Here is a 17,419-nt window from a genome sequence, read left to right on the forward strand (position 1 = left end):
CGGACAACAGCCAACAATGGTTTGCATGGGAAGAGTGTCAACAATCTGATATCTCACCCTGACTTCCAGGATAGGACAAAGGCTGCATTTAGCAACACAGTGTTAATGCAGCCCCCAGCTGTGACTAAGAGTCTTGGGGACAGCAAGTGCAATTTGCCACACCACAGGGATCCTTTAATGTAACATATGCAAAACACTTAAACTCACTCCTACTCAACTGCTTCGAGACACCTTGAGCTCATTCCCTACAACACACACACCCACACTTGTTTTCATTAAAAACAGCTGTAAAGTGGTATTTCAGTCATTGACATCATTGCTGGAGATTTACAGAGACTGTCGCTTTCAGGTACAGTACACAATATTAAGCACATATCTGCTCAACTGGAAAACAAATGTAAGACATCTCATAGTACACATTGCATCATGGGTTATTGTTGTCTTTCCACATAAGTAAGATGTAGCTCTGAATTTTTAATGCATTAAAATTGGTACATTTATTTAAAAAAAATCCCCTAAATAGAATTTTAAAATAACACAAAAGCCACCAACGACACTGTTACCCACACCGTAGCACTGTACTGTATGTTCATTTTGGCGAATTAGGGGTTTACGAGGATGCCTGAACGCCTCATGCGGCTCAGCCAATCGCAGCAACGTTTTCATCCACAACAGGAAACGGGGGAAGCGTCCTTGGAGATGTTGTTAGTGTTGTAACTTTCGCATTTTTCTCGCCTCTGCGTACACAATATGTCTGTGTCAAACAACTGACAGCTAATCTATACTGCCAGAGAGGCTAATGAGAAAACGTAAAGTTTGGAAGGTAAACCGCTTATCACGAACTAGCTGTTCTCATGAGGCTGAGCTAACTTTAAGTAGCTAGATGGCGCCCAGCTTGCTAACGTTGAAGTTAGCTGAGATGCTAGCTTAAGTAGCTTAGCTCACCCCTTTCATATCTGTCCCACGAATATACGATATTTTTTTTATATCTATCGATTTGCTGGTGTGGCTTTACAGATGCACATTTCCTCAAAGGCTCAAGAATGTGCTTTATAATACGCCCTGGCTTTTGTTTGTCAAACAGTATAGCTAGATTCAAGAAGTTAATATGTTAATCTTAGCTGAAAATATGGCATGGTTAAATTTTAGTTCTCGCAGGAAGCAGGGCGTATTTTGCACAGCATAGTGAAGAGCTCAGGCTGCCGAGGGAGACGGGCAACCCTGTGTAACGTTAGTTGTGTGCCTCTGTGTTACATATAGTGTATCTTCCTTTCTTCTTACAGTCATCCGGGTTTGGCATTTACCCTGCGTCTCTGCAGTAACCATGACTGCAGCTGCTCTCATAGGAGACCAGCTGATCCTTGAAGAGGACTACGATGAGACATATATACCCTCTGAACAAGGTATACAGTGCTGAGGGTAATAACCTGTGCAAGAATATGACTGGCTCACTGTGCCTACGTTATCCCAAAATAAAAATGTTACAGCCACAGGTAAAATGTACTAGCAGCTCATTTGTGGCAAATGTGAAATCCTCAGCTTGATTGGTTTACACTGATATTGATGATAATAATAGTTCCTTCTTGATACCAGCTTTATAGAAACCCTGCAGTAGCTTTATGTACACTATTTATTCAATATCAATATAGTGGGTTTTTATCCCATCCCAAACTCTTTCATCATACAGCTTGATTATGTTTTGTTGTGGGGCTGCCTCACTTTGCCCTACTGAGCTGTGAAACCCACTAGATGCTGTATAATGTACTACTTTTACATTTCAGCCCGTCTCATATCACTCACTTTCTCTCATCAGAGATCCAAGAGTACGCAAGAGAGATTGGCATTGATCCCGACAGTGAGCCGGAGCTCCTGTGGCTGGCCAGGGAAGGCATCGTTGCCCCTCTGCCTCCCGAGTGGAAGCCTTGGTAAGTAAGGCTTCCACTACTAACTGCAGCTAATCAAGGGTGAAGGTCTGTTCTTGACACTTAAAATAGGTGGAGGTGCATAGCCAACTTCTCTTAACAACATCTCCGAGGAGAAGTCAGCTGCAGTGAAATTGTCTAAATAATGCCTTACATGACAACACACTGCTAACGCAGCAATATCAGGCGGATCATGGATAAAATCAAGGCCCAATCCACACTATAGCATTTTGTTTCAAAACGGAGAACCTTTGCTACGTTTGCACTTCCCGTCCAGACTTAAAACGGTAAAAACAAAGACCTAAAACGGAGAAGTTTGAAAAAAACTGCCGACCACGTTTTTCGTTTTGAAACTCCGGAGGGCGTTCAGAGGACTTCAGAAACGATGATGCAGACGCTCACGTTTGGCTCTCTGATTGGGTATCAGAAGTCATGCAAAATAGAAACAGGATGCTTCAGAGTTTTTGACAGGGTATTTAAAAAAATTAAAATATTTTGTACCGTGCAAATAACACTTATCTGCCGACACTTATACTGTGCCTGGCGCCGTTTACTAGTGATGGGCAAAGCGAGGTTTTACGAAACACTGAAACGTTTGAAGCAATTGTTCTGGAATTGTGTCGAGGCTTCGAAACACTCCGACACCCGTCTCCACGGTGACATCTACTGGTCACTTTTGATATCGACACATCTTGGTAGGGGTTTCATTGAAACAATGATTGACTAGCGTTTTCAATTCTAAACGTCTTATCAATACACGACCAAGACGATTTCGGAGAAATCACCATACAACAAATAAACAAATGCCTTCAGATTGTCAGAGACAGCAGAGGGTGTTTGCAATAAAATCTTTTTAATAAAACACATCTGTGTGTTGTTTAATAAGTAATCACTCATTTAGCTGACGCTTTTCTCAAAAGCAAATCACAATTGCTGTGTCAGAGGGCGCAGCTTGAGAGCAACTAGGGGTTAAGTGTCTTGTTCAGGGACACATGTATCACAGTGGGAATCTCTCACACTAAAGGCATTTGTCTTAACCACTACTAATGTCTCACATTTGTTATATGTCAAGAATTTTATTCAGAAATATTCAGCTGTGGCTGAGTCTGGTTTTTTTTTCATAATTGACATCCCCAGCCTTGGAATAATTTGGTGACATGGAGCATTTGTTGCTGGCAAAAAGTATGTTTTGGCCTACAGGTGCGGATATACTACAGCACGTTGCTCCAATAAATCAAAGGATTGTGGGTCCTTGGAAGAAATCTGTCAAATGAGATAGAGGCTGATGTGCGGTTTGTTCCAAACACTGTGAATCAAGCGTAGAAGCGGCAGGTGTGTCACCTGTTGAAACGCACTGAAGCCTGGCTTCACTATGGTCACGTGACATTGACGTTTTGAACCACGCTTTGAAGCAGTGTTTCGAAACATCTGTGCTTCGGTATCTTGACACAGCGTCGACAAGTCAGTATCGAGCGTCCCATCCCTACCGTTTACTTTGCGACGACTCCCGGTCTGTTTTCCAGCGCCACAGTCCCTTGTTACATTCAGTAACTGTCCCAGCTCCTTATTGGACAATGCAAAAAAAAATTGGTCTGATTGTTCTTTTACATTACTTTATTCTTTTACCAAATCTTCTGTAACTACGGAATACACCATCTGCTTCACGTTTACACCGGCACACGCATGTGAATGGCCACTACATGTGCGTTTTCACTCGTTTTAATGTAGCCAGAGATCAACTATAAAATGCTGGTGTGGATGGAGATCATATTCGTTTTAATTCTCTGTTCCTAAACTAAAACGAAATAGTGTGGATGGGGCCCAAAGGTATAGTAGGGGTTTGTTTAAGATTAATAGCATCTAAACCTACCTTTTTTGCTATAATTTAAGCCACTATTGGGTTTATTCCATGGTTTCAACTTTTGTCCTCTGTGTGTTCCTTTGGACTCAGAGGCTGAATTATTGAGAAAAAAAATAAAGTAATCATTTGTGGGATATAGGTTTTGTATATTTCAGCTTTAATCTGATGCTTTGAGAAAATGCAACTAATAATAAAGTAGATTTTATACTTGTAAAGACGCATCTCTCCATTCACCCATCCACCCATCATCTCTTCCTCCCTTTCCTGGGCCTTTTTGGAGGTGCTGAAGTGACCCCCCTCCTTTCCCCCCTCCTCCTCCCCCGCAGTCAGGATGTAACGGGGGACATCTACTATTTCAACTTCTCCTCGGGCCAGTCAACCTGGGATCACCCCTGCGACGAGCACTACCGCAGCCTGGTGGCCCAGGAACGTGAGCGCGCCCAGCTCACTGCTGCTGCAGGAGGCACAGGGGCAAAGAAGGACAAAGACAAGAAGAAGAAGAAAGAAAAGAAGGAGAAGAAAGAGAAGAAGAAAAAAGAGCCACTCAAGACTCCTGGAGTGAGTGTTTATTGTGTTTGTCCTTACCATTGATCGCTTTCTTATTTTGACTGCAATCCCTCCTCTGAACACAGAGTTTCTTTGGACGCTTGTTTTTCCCCTACAGCCTCCGCCATACTCCTAGTTGGTGTACTGTTGGTGGTGATGAAGCTGGCGTTGGTTGCCTACTCCATCGCTATGGTTGCTACAACTGGCTTTATTGACATGATTGCCCACAATACGATGTTGCCAAAGTAAATCAAAACAAACAAATATAACAAATAAAAAATAAACATTAAACAGTTCTCAGTAATAAATATTCTCTTCAGTTACTATAGTAATGGCAGATCATGGGTTTTCTATTTACATGACTCTGGGTTTCTACCCCCTTCAGCTCTAGCAGAGCAGACATGCAGCTCAATGGTGTTTAATTAATACATCAAAATGGTACGCAGGACTAAAGGAAGGTGAGGCAGGCATGGGTCAAAAAAAGGAAAGCAGTCCATACAGGCAAACAAATCCAGAAGGGAGTCAAAAAACTATGTGGCTTCAAACACTAACGAAATGGCAGGGCCGCTTGACAACATTGTACAAAGACGAATGGCAATGTGTGAGAGAAGGAGAACTACACACAGGGCAGACAATCAAACAGGCTGGAAAACACACAAAGGTAAAGTAAACTAAAATTACACAAGACGCGTGAGGAAGGACACAGTGGGGATTCTAATTTTAGCAATTTATTTAAGCGTTTCTGATGTTGATGGAAATTCCAGGTCTTGGTGGTTACTCTCTGACAGTGCCTCTCATCCTACAGGCACTGAGTTCAGCCTTGGGACCACTAGCATCCCCGCTGGGCAGCCTGGCTCCTCTGAGAGGTCTAGATGCCCCAGGCCCCGGCCCACTCCCTGGTTCTGCTCCCGCTCTCCGGCGTTCCCTTGGCAGCTCTGGGGGACTGGAGCCCCTAAAAACCCCCCTTGGGGTAAGATCCTAGTGCTGTATGAAGGACCATGTGATACGATTTTGAATTTGTAGCCTCTTCCAGACCCTTACAGTATACCACATGCTGTGATTAATGTCTTCCTTTGTCAGGGCCCTCGGAGCAGTGGAGCATCTAGTGTTTTGGGCAGTAGGCAGGAGGAGAGGGTGTCTCTATCTCTGCCTGGCTTTGATGATGATGATGGTGACAATGAGAAAATCTCAGAAAACGAGGTACGGTACAAGATGAATATAAGATGATGAAAGTAGTTGTTGAAAGTAGTAGTAGTTATTTAGCTGCCTATGGCTGTGAAATGCATAATTTAGGTCCCAACAAACAAGACGTTGTCACTTTTTCAGCCGAGTCCCCGTTGTTCAGATCGATTATTGAAGAACCTTCATCTGGACCTGGATGCCCTTGGAGGAGGCTTACAGTATGAGGTAGACAGAATAAAAACATCTCATAAGAGGAAAAAAACATATATATATATATATATATATATATATGTTTTTCTTAATGTTAAGAGAGATGCTCTACATGTACATAGGGTAAGGGTTGGGGACAGGCAAGTAGTGGTTATGGTTAGGGTAAGTCTCTAGGATAAGAAAGTGATGGAAACTTGACTGTGTGTGTGCTCTAGGACAGTGAAGCCAGTGGTGGAGCTCCAGCTGAGGAGAGGACAGAGCCAGAGTTGCAGGACTTGGCCCTGTCTGGAGACCACAGCCCCGAACCACCATCCCAACAGGTACAAACACACACACATACAACATCATCCACTTTTGCAGTGGCTCCCAGCTGTGTTTTTGTTTTTCTTGCTTGCTCTGCCATTTCTGTGTTCGCTGTGTAACACCTGTGCACCATACTCTTTGAGCTATCTGCTAACATTTCTTGATAATGCACAAGTTGACAGGAACTTTAGAAGCACAACCCTGGCCTCCGAGGTATATTCACAATCATGGAGGTTGTATTCTATCTTTGAGTATGTTGTGTTGTAAATGGATCCCAAGTGCAGCCTTTGATAACTTTGAATTGTATTTTCAGTATTTGTTTAATCAATTCATGAAAAGAACATAATAATGTGGGATACAGATGCTAAGATATTTTTAAGTTTGGGGCAGTCCTAATTGTTGAAATATTCCTACACATTCTCAGTGTATCACTACCATAGTGGACTTTTCTTCTTGTCTCATGTAACTCTGATTCTAAACCATCTGTTATTCCTTTTCTCTCTCTCTCGTGTGACCTCTTTGACCTTTACACCTCTCACCTTTGCACCGTGACCCGGGATGTGTTCTCGTAGCTGCTGTGCTGCTGGGACCTGTCCTATGGGCATGGCTGTTACTGTGTCTTCCTCTTTGTCCTGCTGTCTTCCTACTGTCGCTGTTACTGCTTTGCTGTCTGAAACTATGTATCAGGAGCATGTGTCATCACCCTCAAAACAATGAATACTGCAGTTTCCACTCGGATTTATGCATTTACCCCCATTGGGATACTCAGACAGTAACTCCCCACCACTGCCATTAGATTCTGAGAAGCCAGTCCTAAATTATGAATATCACACATGTTTTACATACATACATATTAATTAAAGATGTAATGTCTTTATTTTCCAATGATTTAGCAGAACTAATGTGCATAGAGTCAGTTATTTCTTTTACACGTTATGGCTTTTTTTGGAGGAGAAACGCTAAAACAGGGAAATCATCAAACAAAGCGTCTCCTGTGTGCGTCCCTGTGTTTGAGTGTGCGAGAGACCCAGAACAAGAAAATGTGTATATTGTTTTATGTGTACGTGCATGTTTGCTTAATTTAAATGTGTAATTTTGTCCCTGAAAAATGCACGATCTGTCGGTTTTGCATGCGGTTGTGTCAAGATCATCGCCCCCCACCTTCTTTCAGCGGGGGGTCACAATATTTTTGTTGCCTCCTTCCCTCACCTGCCGTCCTCCGTCCTTTTTCTCCCTTGTGTCTCTGCACGCCTTCCTTTGTGCCTCTGTTTGGGACGGATGGACTGGTCTTCCTATTCCCCTCCACAAAGGACTCTTTGAGGGGCCGCCACTTCCACCTGTCCTCGCTGGTGGGCAGCAGAAAGCATGTCAGTGTGAAGAGCGCCAGTCCCATCAGCCCTGAACCTGAAGAGGAGGTAGCAGAGGAGTTAAATGAGGTGGTAGAGGAGGAGCAGGAGGGAGAGTGTTGGAACACAAGGATGTTCAGATAGAGAAGGGAGAGGATGAAGGAGGAGTGGAAGCAGAAGAGGAAGGGACGGAGGAGAAGGGTGAGGTGGGAAGTGACCAGGAGGGAGGAGAGCTGGAAGATGAAGATGTTCAGGGAGAGAAGGGAGGGGATGAAGGAGGAGTGGAAGCAGAAGAGGTAAGGACGGAGGAGAAGGGTGAGGTGGGAAATGAGCAGGATGGAGGAGAGCTGGAAGAAGAGGATCTTCAGGGAGAGAAGGGAGGGGATGAAGGAGGAGAGGAAGCAGAAGAGGGAAGGACGGAGGAGAAGGGTGAGGTGGGAAATGAGCAGGATGGAGGAGAGCTGGAAGAAGAGGATCTTCAGGGAGAGAAGGGAGGGGATGAAGGAGGAGAGGAAGCAGAAGAGGGAGTGATGGAGGAGAACGCAGAGATGGGAAATGAGCAGGAAGAGGGAGAGGCACAGGGTGAGGAAGCAGATGAGACAAAAAGCAAAGAAGAGGGGGGTGAGATGGAGGAAGAGCAGGGAGGAATTAAAGGGTTGATAGAAAGCAAGAAAGAAGAGGAGGAGGTAGAGAGCGACGAGGTAGAGGAGGAATGCTGTACAGGTGATGATGAAGAGAAAGATGAAGGGGGTGGTGGAGTGTCAGAAAACATGGAACATGTTGAGAAGCAGGAGAGCACTGAAAGAGAGGAAAATGGCAGTGATGAGGAAGTAGAAAGCAGCCAGCAGGATGAGACCAAAGACAGAGAAGAGAAAGTGGAGAGTGATGAGGCTGCGGAGAGTTTAATGGAGGAGAAAGAAGAGGTGAACGAGAAGGCGCAAGTAGAAGAGGGGAAACAGGACTTTGAGGAAGGTAGCGAGGAAGTTGTGGAGAAATGCTTCCAAAGTGATCAAGATGAAGGGAGCGAGGAGGAAGACAAAAATGACAAAGAAAGAGATGAGCTTGAGAGAAGCATAGACGACGATGAAGAAGAAGAGCAGAATGAGAGTGACGAAGAGGAGGTAGAGATAAATATCGAAAGAGAGCAAGAGAAGGAACAAGCAGAGGAGGAGGAGGAAGAGGAGGGTGAGAGCGAGGAGGCTTTGGAGAGATGCTCCCTGAGCCAAAGGAGACTGACAGAGAGTGATGAGGAAGTGTTAGAGAGATGTGTACAGAGCGAAGGAGGAGAAACGGAGGAATCAGATGCCCAGAACCCCCGAACTGCATCAGACAGTGAGGAGGAACTCGTCGAGGTTTTTGAGACTGGGGCCAAGCTAGGCAAGAGGACGATGCTGCGTGACCTTAAAACGCTTGACCAAAAGAGAAACACTCTTGAAAAGAGGAAGAATGTGACAAAAAAATGTCCCCTTCCTGCAGAGGTAGGGTTTGGTGTTGCCTCTGTGCTTGCTCACCCACCTCCGTTCACTACCCGACCCCACCCTGGTCCTGCTTGATCTCTGCAAGCAGGTGCAAGTAGCTCCCAGAATTCAACTCCAGTGCCTTAGGGGCTGTCTGTGTGATTCCCAGCCTGGATGTCATTACTCTCGCACTGGAATATCAGTCGGTCAAAGGACCACTTGAGTCCATTTGAGCCCCTGAGGACTGGATTGGATAGTTTTGATCCCTTTGCCCCTGTGAAGGCTTTTGGTAGTATATCTGCTTTTAGATTGGCGGTTGATTTTGAGCTATTTGACCAAAAACAGGACTCCCGTCTCCTGCCATCGCATCCCCCATTTTCAGAGTCTGCTTGCTTGACTGTGTGATTTTACAGTATGGCTGCCAGCTCTCCGGCCTTGGTTGTGTTTGCATGCACGCTCTGCTTTTGCCCTCAGCATGCTTCGATGTTTAGTGTTGCTTGTGCAATTTTGTTTGTTAACCCATGAAGACTGTTTGACCGAGTGTGTGTGTGTGTGTGTGTTATTGCAGGAGTCGGAGGGCAGTAAGAACATTGAGGAGAGTTCTTCCTCCATAGATGTCAAGGTACTGTGCAGTGTGACACCCATCCATTGCCATTCATTCATTCAACTATTTATTGTCAGCCAGTTTTGTAATGGTTCTGACTTTGTATCCAAAAGCTGTCGGAGAAGGTTCTGGACGTCAACGACCTTTCCGGCACTGTCAGCCCACTAAAGAAAGATGACAAAGAGGGAACAAAAGAAGAAGAGGAGAATGAGGACGGGGCAAAGACAAAGAAGGCAGAGGCTGCCAAGAGGTTGGTTGTTTTGTTTTGGCTAGTTTCTCTATTTTATAACCTTGGTGTTGGTATAAACCTTTCTCCCTCTTCAGACATTTGCAGGCTGCTGGCAAAGACAAACCTCCAGCTCCGAAAGTTGACCGACTCGTCCTTCACCAGTCCAGCCCTTCTCCCTCCCTCTCCAGCCCGTCCCACTCAGAGCAAGGTGCCAGACTCCAACTAAAAACCGAAGATCTCGGCATGTTGCTGGGGCTACAGAGGCCAGAAACCTCCAGAGGCCGGCTGGTCCGCGCTGCCAACACCCATCTCGAAGATGCTGAATCCCCTTTAAAAACCAAGAGAGCTCTCTGGAAGATGAGCCAAGCTGGAGAATCCGAAAAGACGGAGAGAAGAAAGAGAGTGAGAGAGAAGAGCGGGAAGAGAGGAAGAGGGCAGAGAGAGAAGAACGGAGTCTGAGAGAGAGGAAGGAGGAGATGGAAATGGAGAGGAGGAAGGCTGATCGAGAGGTGGAGGAGGAGAGGGAGCGTCTGGTGAAGGAGAAGGAGAAGAGAATGCGTCTCCTGCGGGAGGAGCTGAGGAGAGAAGAGGAGGAGGAGGAGAGGAAGCTGAAGGAGGAGAGCGAGGAAAGACTGAGGTAGGCACGGAGAGGGTAACACAATTATCAGAAGTCCTTTAAACTCAAACGTAACACCTAGAGTTTACTAAAACATACTTTCAGAACCACTCCATAATTCATAAATGCATGTGTGCGTGCGTCTCCCCAGGGCTCTGCGGCAGCGTCTCCTGACGAAAAGGAGAGAGGAAGAGGCCAGGCTGAACGAGGAGTCTGATAGGACGCTGGAGGAACTCAAAGAGTCTGCCCAGGGGGAGAGGGAGAGGAAGCAAAACAAACTCAGGTCAGACACATAAACACATAAAACAAAGGTGCTCTAGAGCAGTAGTTCAAAAATTGAGGCAAAATCTGCAATATAGATCTTCCACATCACAGTCTGATCACAAAGTCTGATCACATTGGGTGGCCTTATTATATATTGAATATCTATATATAGAATATGAACTTTGCCAATCAACTGAACTTAAATCGCTTTGCAGTTAATCACCTATAATGTCCAAAACAACATTGACGTGTGTGTCCTCGTGCTCAGGGAGGAGAGTGAAATCATGCTGAAGGAGTTACGCATCACTCTCGAGGAAGAACGAGTAGCGGAGCGCGACAGACTGGAGGCCCAGAAGAGGCAGGACATCGAACGTGTGAAAGCCGAGTTGGAAGAGGAGCTGCAAGCCGAGAAGAGGAGACTCCACGGAGAGAGGGAGGAGAAGCTGAATTCTCTGAAACAGGAGGTGACTGTGGATGATGCCGGCCTGCTTGTGTCCAGCTCTTTTGTTGATTTCAATTTGATTTAATCATCAAATCACTGTGTTAATATTATGATAGGTAGGGAAAGGTCAGCCTGAGGCAGGTTTTGTGGGTGGCTACATGTTGTGTTACACAGGTTTTAGGCACCCCCTCCAGTCAAGCTCCAGTTTTAGTTTCCTGTCAGTCTTCTGATGATTATTATGTTGCTATCACGTGTTTTAACAACAACATATTTGCCTTAAGTACACACTTTCAAAGTAAACAGTTGGTGCTGATGTGTAGTGGACAGCAACATGTTTTTAAAGAAATACACTTACAGGATTTAAAAATTTAGACTGTTAATGTTTAAATATATCAGATTTTGTGTTAATGTGCCACATATATTTATGTAAACAGCTGGAAAATACAAAAGAACCAAGAGTTTGTGTGTGTTCTAGTTTGATGACGCAGTGGCTTTGGTCTCGAGGGGCACAGCATAATGATCTCTCTGTATGTGTGTCTGCCCCTGTGTTTGCACTGTTTTATCTGTATAAAGGCCAAAGTCACAGAGAGGAGGAAGGAGCTCATAAGTCCACGACCTGAACACCAACTGGCAGAGTACCACCGAGAGGTTAGAGGACACACACACACACACACACACACACACATAGATTCTGTACAGAATGAAGTTGTCACCACCATCATCATCATCATCATCATCATCATCATCATCATCATCATCATGTGTATTTGTTTCTGAATGTGAGTTAAGGCTTTAAATACATTTTCACTGGAATGTAACTTGGGCTGTAAACCGTCTTCACGTTCGCTGTCTAGCTGGCTGATGTTCTTCAGGAAGTGCGGGAGGAAGTGCAGCGCGATCACGAGAGGAAGCTGGACCAGCTGAAGGAGGACCACAGGAGGGAGATGAACAACATCAGAGAGAAATACCTGGACGAGGTCAGAGAGCGTTTACATTTCACATTTAGCAGATGCATGCCCTTGTTCTGAACTGCTTGCAATAATGGAACCAGCAGAATATATTTAGATGAGTGTGTTATATTTTTGTTTCCAGCAGAAATCACAACTTGTCATCGTTACCCTTGGGTTTTAAACAGATTTAACAAACAAGATATAATGTTAATCTCATTAATGAGGTTTAGAGGTAGATTTTCTTAGCTGTTTCTCCCTGTTTCTAGTGTTTCTGGTAAGCTTAGCCAACCGGCTGCATCTTCATATTTACTGTGTTACTGTTACTGATATTGGAGAATCATTATCCTCCTGTCCTGAGTGTAAAGAAATATCTATGAAATTAGTTTAAGAAGTTGAGCTGCATTCCCGGTTTCAGTTTTTCAGTTTGCAGTATTTTGCAATAGAATGGCAATCATAAAATGTCGTGTTTGTGTGTTTCAGGAGACTGCACAGAGGGAGCGCTTGCTTTCTACTCTGCAGGAGGACAGAGAGCGTCTCCAGGCCTCGCATGCCGTCCAACTGGAGAAACTCCGCTTTCAGCTCGACACACAGATACAAAAGACACAGCTGACACACTCCCGCAAGGTGGGACCAGACAGAGACAAACATTAACTAACGACACACTTCTGAAACTGTGTGGTGCCATTACACATTAAAAGTCTAAAGCCTATGGCTCATCATAGGTCCTCATTTAATCTGGTAGCACTGTTTGTTTGGTTTTTAAATGGAGGGTTTTAATGTAAAACATGTCTCCAGTATGTGCACTGAAACCATATTTTGCTCACCAAATTGAGGTATAGTGAAGGGAAGCCTTTTCTAAAATATTAAACACTTAATCCCAGAGAAATAATCTCTCATTTCTTCTATTAGGAGTCAGAACTGCAGGATCTCGCAGATCAGATAGAGCTGAGAGCCAAAGAGCTGAAGAGCCAGGAGGCCATACTCCAGACCAAGGTCTTCTATACTGTTCTGTATGTACTATTAATCGCATTACACTAACATGAACGACGTGGACTAATGGTTTCTGTCTCTTATTAGGCAGCAGATCTGAAGAGGAGGAGGAAGAAACTTGGGGAGGAAGAGGACGAAGTGGACAGACAGTTAGAGGTGGGGCAGCCCGCTTTTTTCGTCATGAAAAGAGAGATTATATTCAACTTTCTGATGAACAATCAACCCCCTACCTGTGTGTGTGTGTGTGTGTGTCCAGGTTTTACCCCGGCTGATCCAGGAGAGGGATCAGCTAAAGGAGGAGTTGGAGAGGATGAGAGAGGAGAAGCATCAAGCCAGAGAACTAATCCAGAGAGCGAGGGAGGAGAGGAGTGAGGCCAAGGAGGAGGGGGAAAGGCTGAGAGAGGAGAGAGACGAAGCCAGGGAAGAGAGCAGGAGAGCCAAGGAGGGCAAGGAACGACTGGAGAGCAAGGTGGCGCTGCTGCAGGAGAGATGCGACCGTCTCAGTTGCAGAATCAGGTACTGTTTCCTACACAGGACATTCACTCAGCCTATGCTTTCACTTCCAGCTTCACCCAATAGAATTACTGATGATTATGGTCTGACTTCTTGTCCAATCAGTGAGCTGGAACAAGGCGAAGAAGTGAGTGCCTCCCCCAGACCAGAAACTAAACAGGAGAAAAAGAGGACAGTGAAAGCAGAGGTGACGGCCCCCTCCAGTGACAGGAAAGACTTACCGCTACATGTAGAAGACCTGGATGACCCCCCACTCTCCCCTGTACCTGACAGCCACAGCAGCATGGATGAGTAAGGAGATAGAAACAGAGTTATAAAAGCACATTTTTGTATTTGCATTAGTCTGAGAATTAGAAAGCTGTCAGTCACTTACTGGAGTTATTTTTTAATGGGTTACTGAAAGCTGGGAGGGGGGCAGCTTTGGAGAAGTCCCTGTCACCTCAGGTCCAGTACTGCTGAAGGTTTGCTGGTGAAGATAGGGCGTTGGTGTCAGAGGAACAGAGGCTGCGGGAAAGAGGCGATTTGTCACACTTTTATTTAAGGACGTTTCTTGCATCCATGATTTAATTTCAGCCAGGTAGCAGGGTGTGACGACAAATGATGTTACCAAGGGGGGAGCGTGTAGAGAATGTATTCGTGTAATTTTAGCGTATAGACTGTTGATAGCAGGCTTACCATTGCTGGCTTGCAAAAATATAAGAAGCCCTCATCCTGGCACCCATGTGTCCAGGTTCCGACGCTACATCTCCTCACATGGCGCATCCATCCAAAAAACCAAAGTCTTTCTGGAGAAGGAGAGCAGTCGGCTGATGGAGAGGCAGGCAGCTCTGTGGGCGGCTCAGACAAGCTCCTCCCAGGTCCCCAGCCTTGAAGGAGGGGTGACCGAGGAGATGATCAGAAACATCCAGGAGGTAGGGAGGAGTGTGACCCACCCCCTGCAGAATAATAATTGGTGCGATGACTGGTGGGATGGGGTTGATTTTAAAATGTTAAGTGCTGCCTACCTTCCCTCGTTCTGTCAGGAGGCCAGAAATGTGGTGGAGCTGCAGCGGGCGGTTCAGAGAGGAAACACTCTCCTGCGGAGGAAAGAGGAGCAGCTGCAGCAGCTAGAGAGCTCTATAGCTGAAGAGGTCAGGAGAAAACAGCAGCAGTCTGTATCTGCAGTCTTACAGTAGTGATACTTCACGTTGGTTAAGTGCTTTTATATTTCCAGTGCAAAGGTACGCAGAACCTTTAGTCATAGCTGAAGAAATCAAAGTGGAGGTGAAAAGTAATGCTTTTAACAAAGCTATAAACAAAAATTATACAATATCAAAATATATTGTGTAACAAATCTAAACTACTTTAAACCTCATTTCTATGCAGAATAGGCATTTGAATTTATTCATTTTTATTAAAAATTGTGCATCTTTCTGTGCACTTTACCCAGATTTTTTACGATTTAATCAACAGGTTAAACTCTGCATACAGGCAAATTGTAATTATATATTAACTGCTGTTTGTCTTTCTCTGTTTAGCCGCTGTTTGAGGATCTGTCCCGGCTGGCAAGAGAAAGGAAGGTGACCTTTGATGTGACTGAGTCTGACCTCAGCAGCACTGCGGAGCCACCAGATGGGACAGGTCACACATATTAATAGTTTTACCAAAGAATGTGACATACACTCTGTTATTATTGCTATATTGCTCAGATTTTGTAAACTCTTCTCAGATTATTATGTTTTTCCAGCCACACTGAAGTTGTGTTTCTCTCCATGTCTTTCTCACTGGTTCGTCAGGGGGTCATCCCACTGTCCCAGACAAAGTCCAGGAGCTAGCAGAGTCCCTGCAGCAGATCTCAGGCCAGCTTAACACCGTCCTGAGTGCGTTGGGTTCACTGGCCCAGAGGCAGAGCACCGAAGCCTATGCAGCCTTCAATCTGCCTCACTCCAGCCAAGCTCCCACCTCCGCCACCTCCACCTCTGCCCCAGTCATGCCCCAGATGCACACCCTGGGTCCCAGCTCCTCAGCCCCACCTCCCCCAGTGAGGCTCTCAGAGCCATCCTGGAACTGGGCACCCCAAGGCACCTCCGCAGCCACTCCTTTCTTCAGTACCCCCATCAGCAATGGGCTGAGGGCCTCTGAGGACCTCATCAACAGCCGATGGAGCCAGATATTCCCCAGTATGCTAACAGATGCATCATAGAATGTGTTAATCACCAATAATGAGATTTGCTAAAAGGGGGGTCTTATCAGTTTCTATCATTGTCATCAGTCCTGAAGTGTTGTTCTGTTCTCCAGGAGCAGCTATGGACCCAATCGCCACCAGCACCATGAGGACAAGCTCAGCTTACTCATCATACAGTACTGCTAGGTAACCTGCGATACGCCTTTAACCATGCTGTTATTACGGATTACATGAACATCCTTGCCGTCTTAAATTAAATGTACTTAACAATGATCCTAAAACTGTGCGTTTCTGTGTGTACCTTAGTGAACATGGTCGCAGCCTGCGGTCCATGCAGAAGTCAGTGGAGGTAGACGGCCAGAGGCTGCAGGGGCTGATCGACGGCAACAAGAGGTGGCTGGAGATGCGCAAGAAAGACACCAGCATGTATCCTTCTATCACACATACACATACTCATCCACTCACTCTTAACACATTCCACATCATCTACCATCTCCATCTCAACATAAGTAGAGCACTCGAGATTTCAATTCTTTCTGGCTGGGAAAGTAAAAAGCTTTCAGTTTTTATACTTTGATTATTATTTGATTGATTATTTTCAGTTATATTTTGGACTTGTCTGATGACCACATTATTGCCACCTGTTGTCTAAATCACACCATTACTTGTCAGACAGTTTTCTAAAATCAGCGTTGTGCCTGTTGTCGTCTTTAACTCTGCCTCCCAGACCTCTGTTCACTCGCTACCAGGCTCCTCCAACAAAGAGCAACCTGGTCCAGCTGGGCCTGGACGATAACAACCAGATCAGAGTCTATCATTACTGAGGACATGACGCACAGTTCAGTCTTGCTGTATCGTGACTGAGTCAGAGGACTTTGCATTATTAATGACCGTGTTGTGACGTTTACACACAGGGCCTCATGTGAGAGTCCTGCGCCCTTCTTTGATTCATACTTTTTTCAAGCCTTCAGTGCAAAGGTTTTCAGGGAAAGTCCGACCTCCTCTGCTGTGATTGGAGGAAGAGATGACTGCACAGGACATGGCAGTTCAGGGTTCATTGAGGCCTGAGGACTTTCCTCCTCCAACATAAGATATAACTGTGAGCAACAGGAGACTTATTTCAAGCACTTCAAGGTCAAGTTTACAGACTAGAGCTCTGTGCCAGACTTGGGCCACACTGTTTTTTTTAAATGGTCAAGTTTACTTGGATGGGAAAGGGCTGCTTCATACAGATAATCACAGAGAAGTATCCAAAGGTTTAAATATTGTAATTACTTTTTTTCTTTTACTGAAAACTTCCCAGACATGTGACTTGAATCCATTTGCTGCTGCAGGCAGGGCGTAACACGGTGCTTTACAGCTGCACATAGGTCAAGCTTTATTTCATGACAGGTTACATGTGTATTTATGCCACTGGCTGTGTAAGTGACTTGTGTGTGAACTGTGTTTTTACATAATTCAGTTTGGTTTTGCTTTGAGTGAGTAGAGTGAGAATCACTGATTTTGTAAAAGTGAAGTCAATCCACTTATTTTACATCACTTTTCCTTATTCCACAGCAGTTGGCAGCGAGCTGTTGATTAGTGTGTGAACTTTTAACATGTGCAGCAAAGAGGAATAAAAGTGTGCGTAGGGTTTGTAAATAAACACTGTATTTTTCTATAAAATATTTTAATAAATATAATTTTATAAATATTCATGTTATACCGTGTGTACTGATCTTTTTACAGTATCTCACAAAAGTGAGTACACCCCTCACATTTTTGTAAATATTTGATATCTTGTACTCACTTTTGTTGCCAGCGGTTTAGACAATAATGGC

At 44.9% G+C, this 17,419-nt stretch overlaps 1 protein-coding gene across 1 annotated transcript; it reads left to right on the forward strand.

Moving 5' to 3' along the window:
- Positions 1-664: 664 nt before the first annotated feature.
- On the forward strand, positions 665-17,215 carry LOC119883230 (centrosomal protein of 164 kDa-like). The gene is given in 30 exon segments (XM_038693792.1): positions 665-823; positions 1,284-1,403; positions 1,814-1,925; positions 4,110-4,341; positions 5,135-5,299; positions 5,410-5,529; positions 5,656-5,736; positions 5,937-6,041; positions 7,335-7,511; positions 7,571-8,848; positions 9,396-9,449; positions 9,545-9,681; positions 9,756-9,991; positions 9,994-10,297; positions 10,428-10,559; positions 10,809-11,004; positions 11,556-11,630; positions 11,837-11,959; positions 12,413-12,556; positions 12,842-12,925; positions 13,010-13,078; positions 13,179-13,438; positions 13,541-13,726; positions 14,166-14,346; positions 14,458-14,565; positions 14,953-15,055; positions 15,211-15,594; positions 15,713-15,785; positions 15,906-16,025; positions 16,327-17,215. Coding segments are annotated over 29 exon segments (5,415 nt in total). The 5' UTR covers positions 665-823; positions 1,284-1,324; the 3' UTR covers positions 16,424-17,215.
- Positions 17,216-17,419: the final 204 nt, after the last annotated feature.

This window comes from Micropterus salmoides, unplaced genomic scaffold (assembly GCF_014851395.1).
Source record: "Micropterus salmoides isolate LMB-PRFRI ecotype aquatic unplaced genomic scaffold, ASM1485139v1 Ms_hic_scaffold_3, whole genome shotgun sequence".
NCBI lineage: Eukaryota > Metazoa > Chordata > Actinopteri > Centrarchiformes > Centrarchidae > Micropterus > Micropterus salmoides.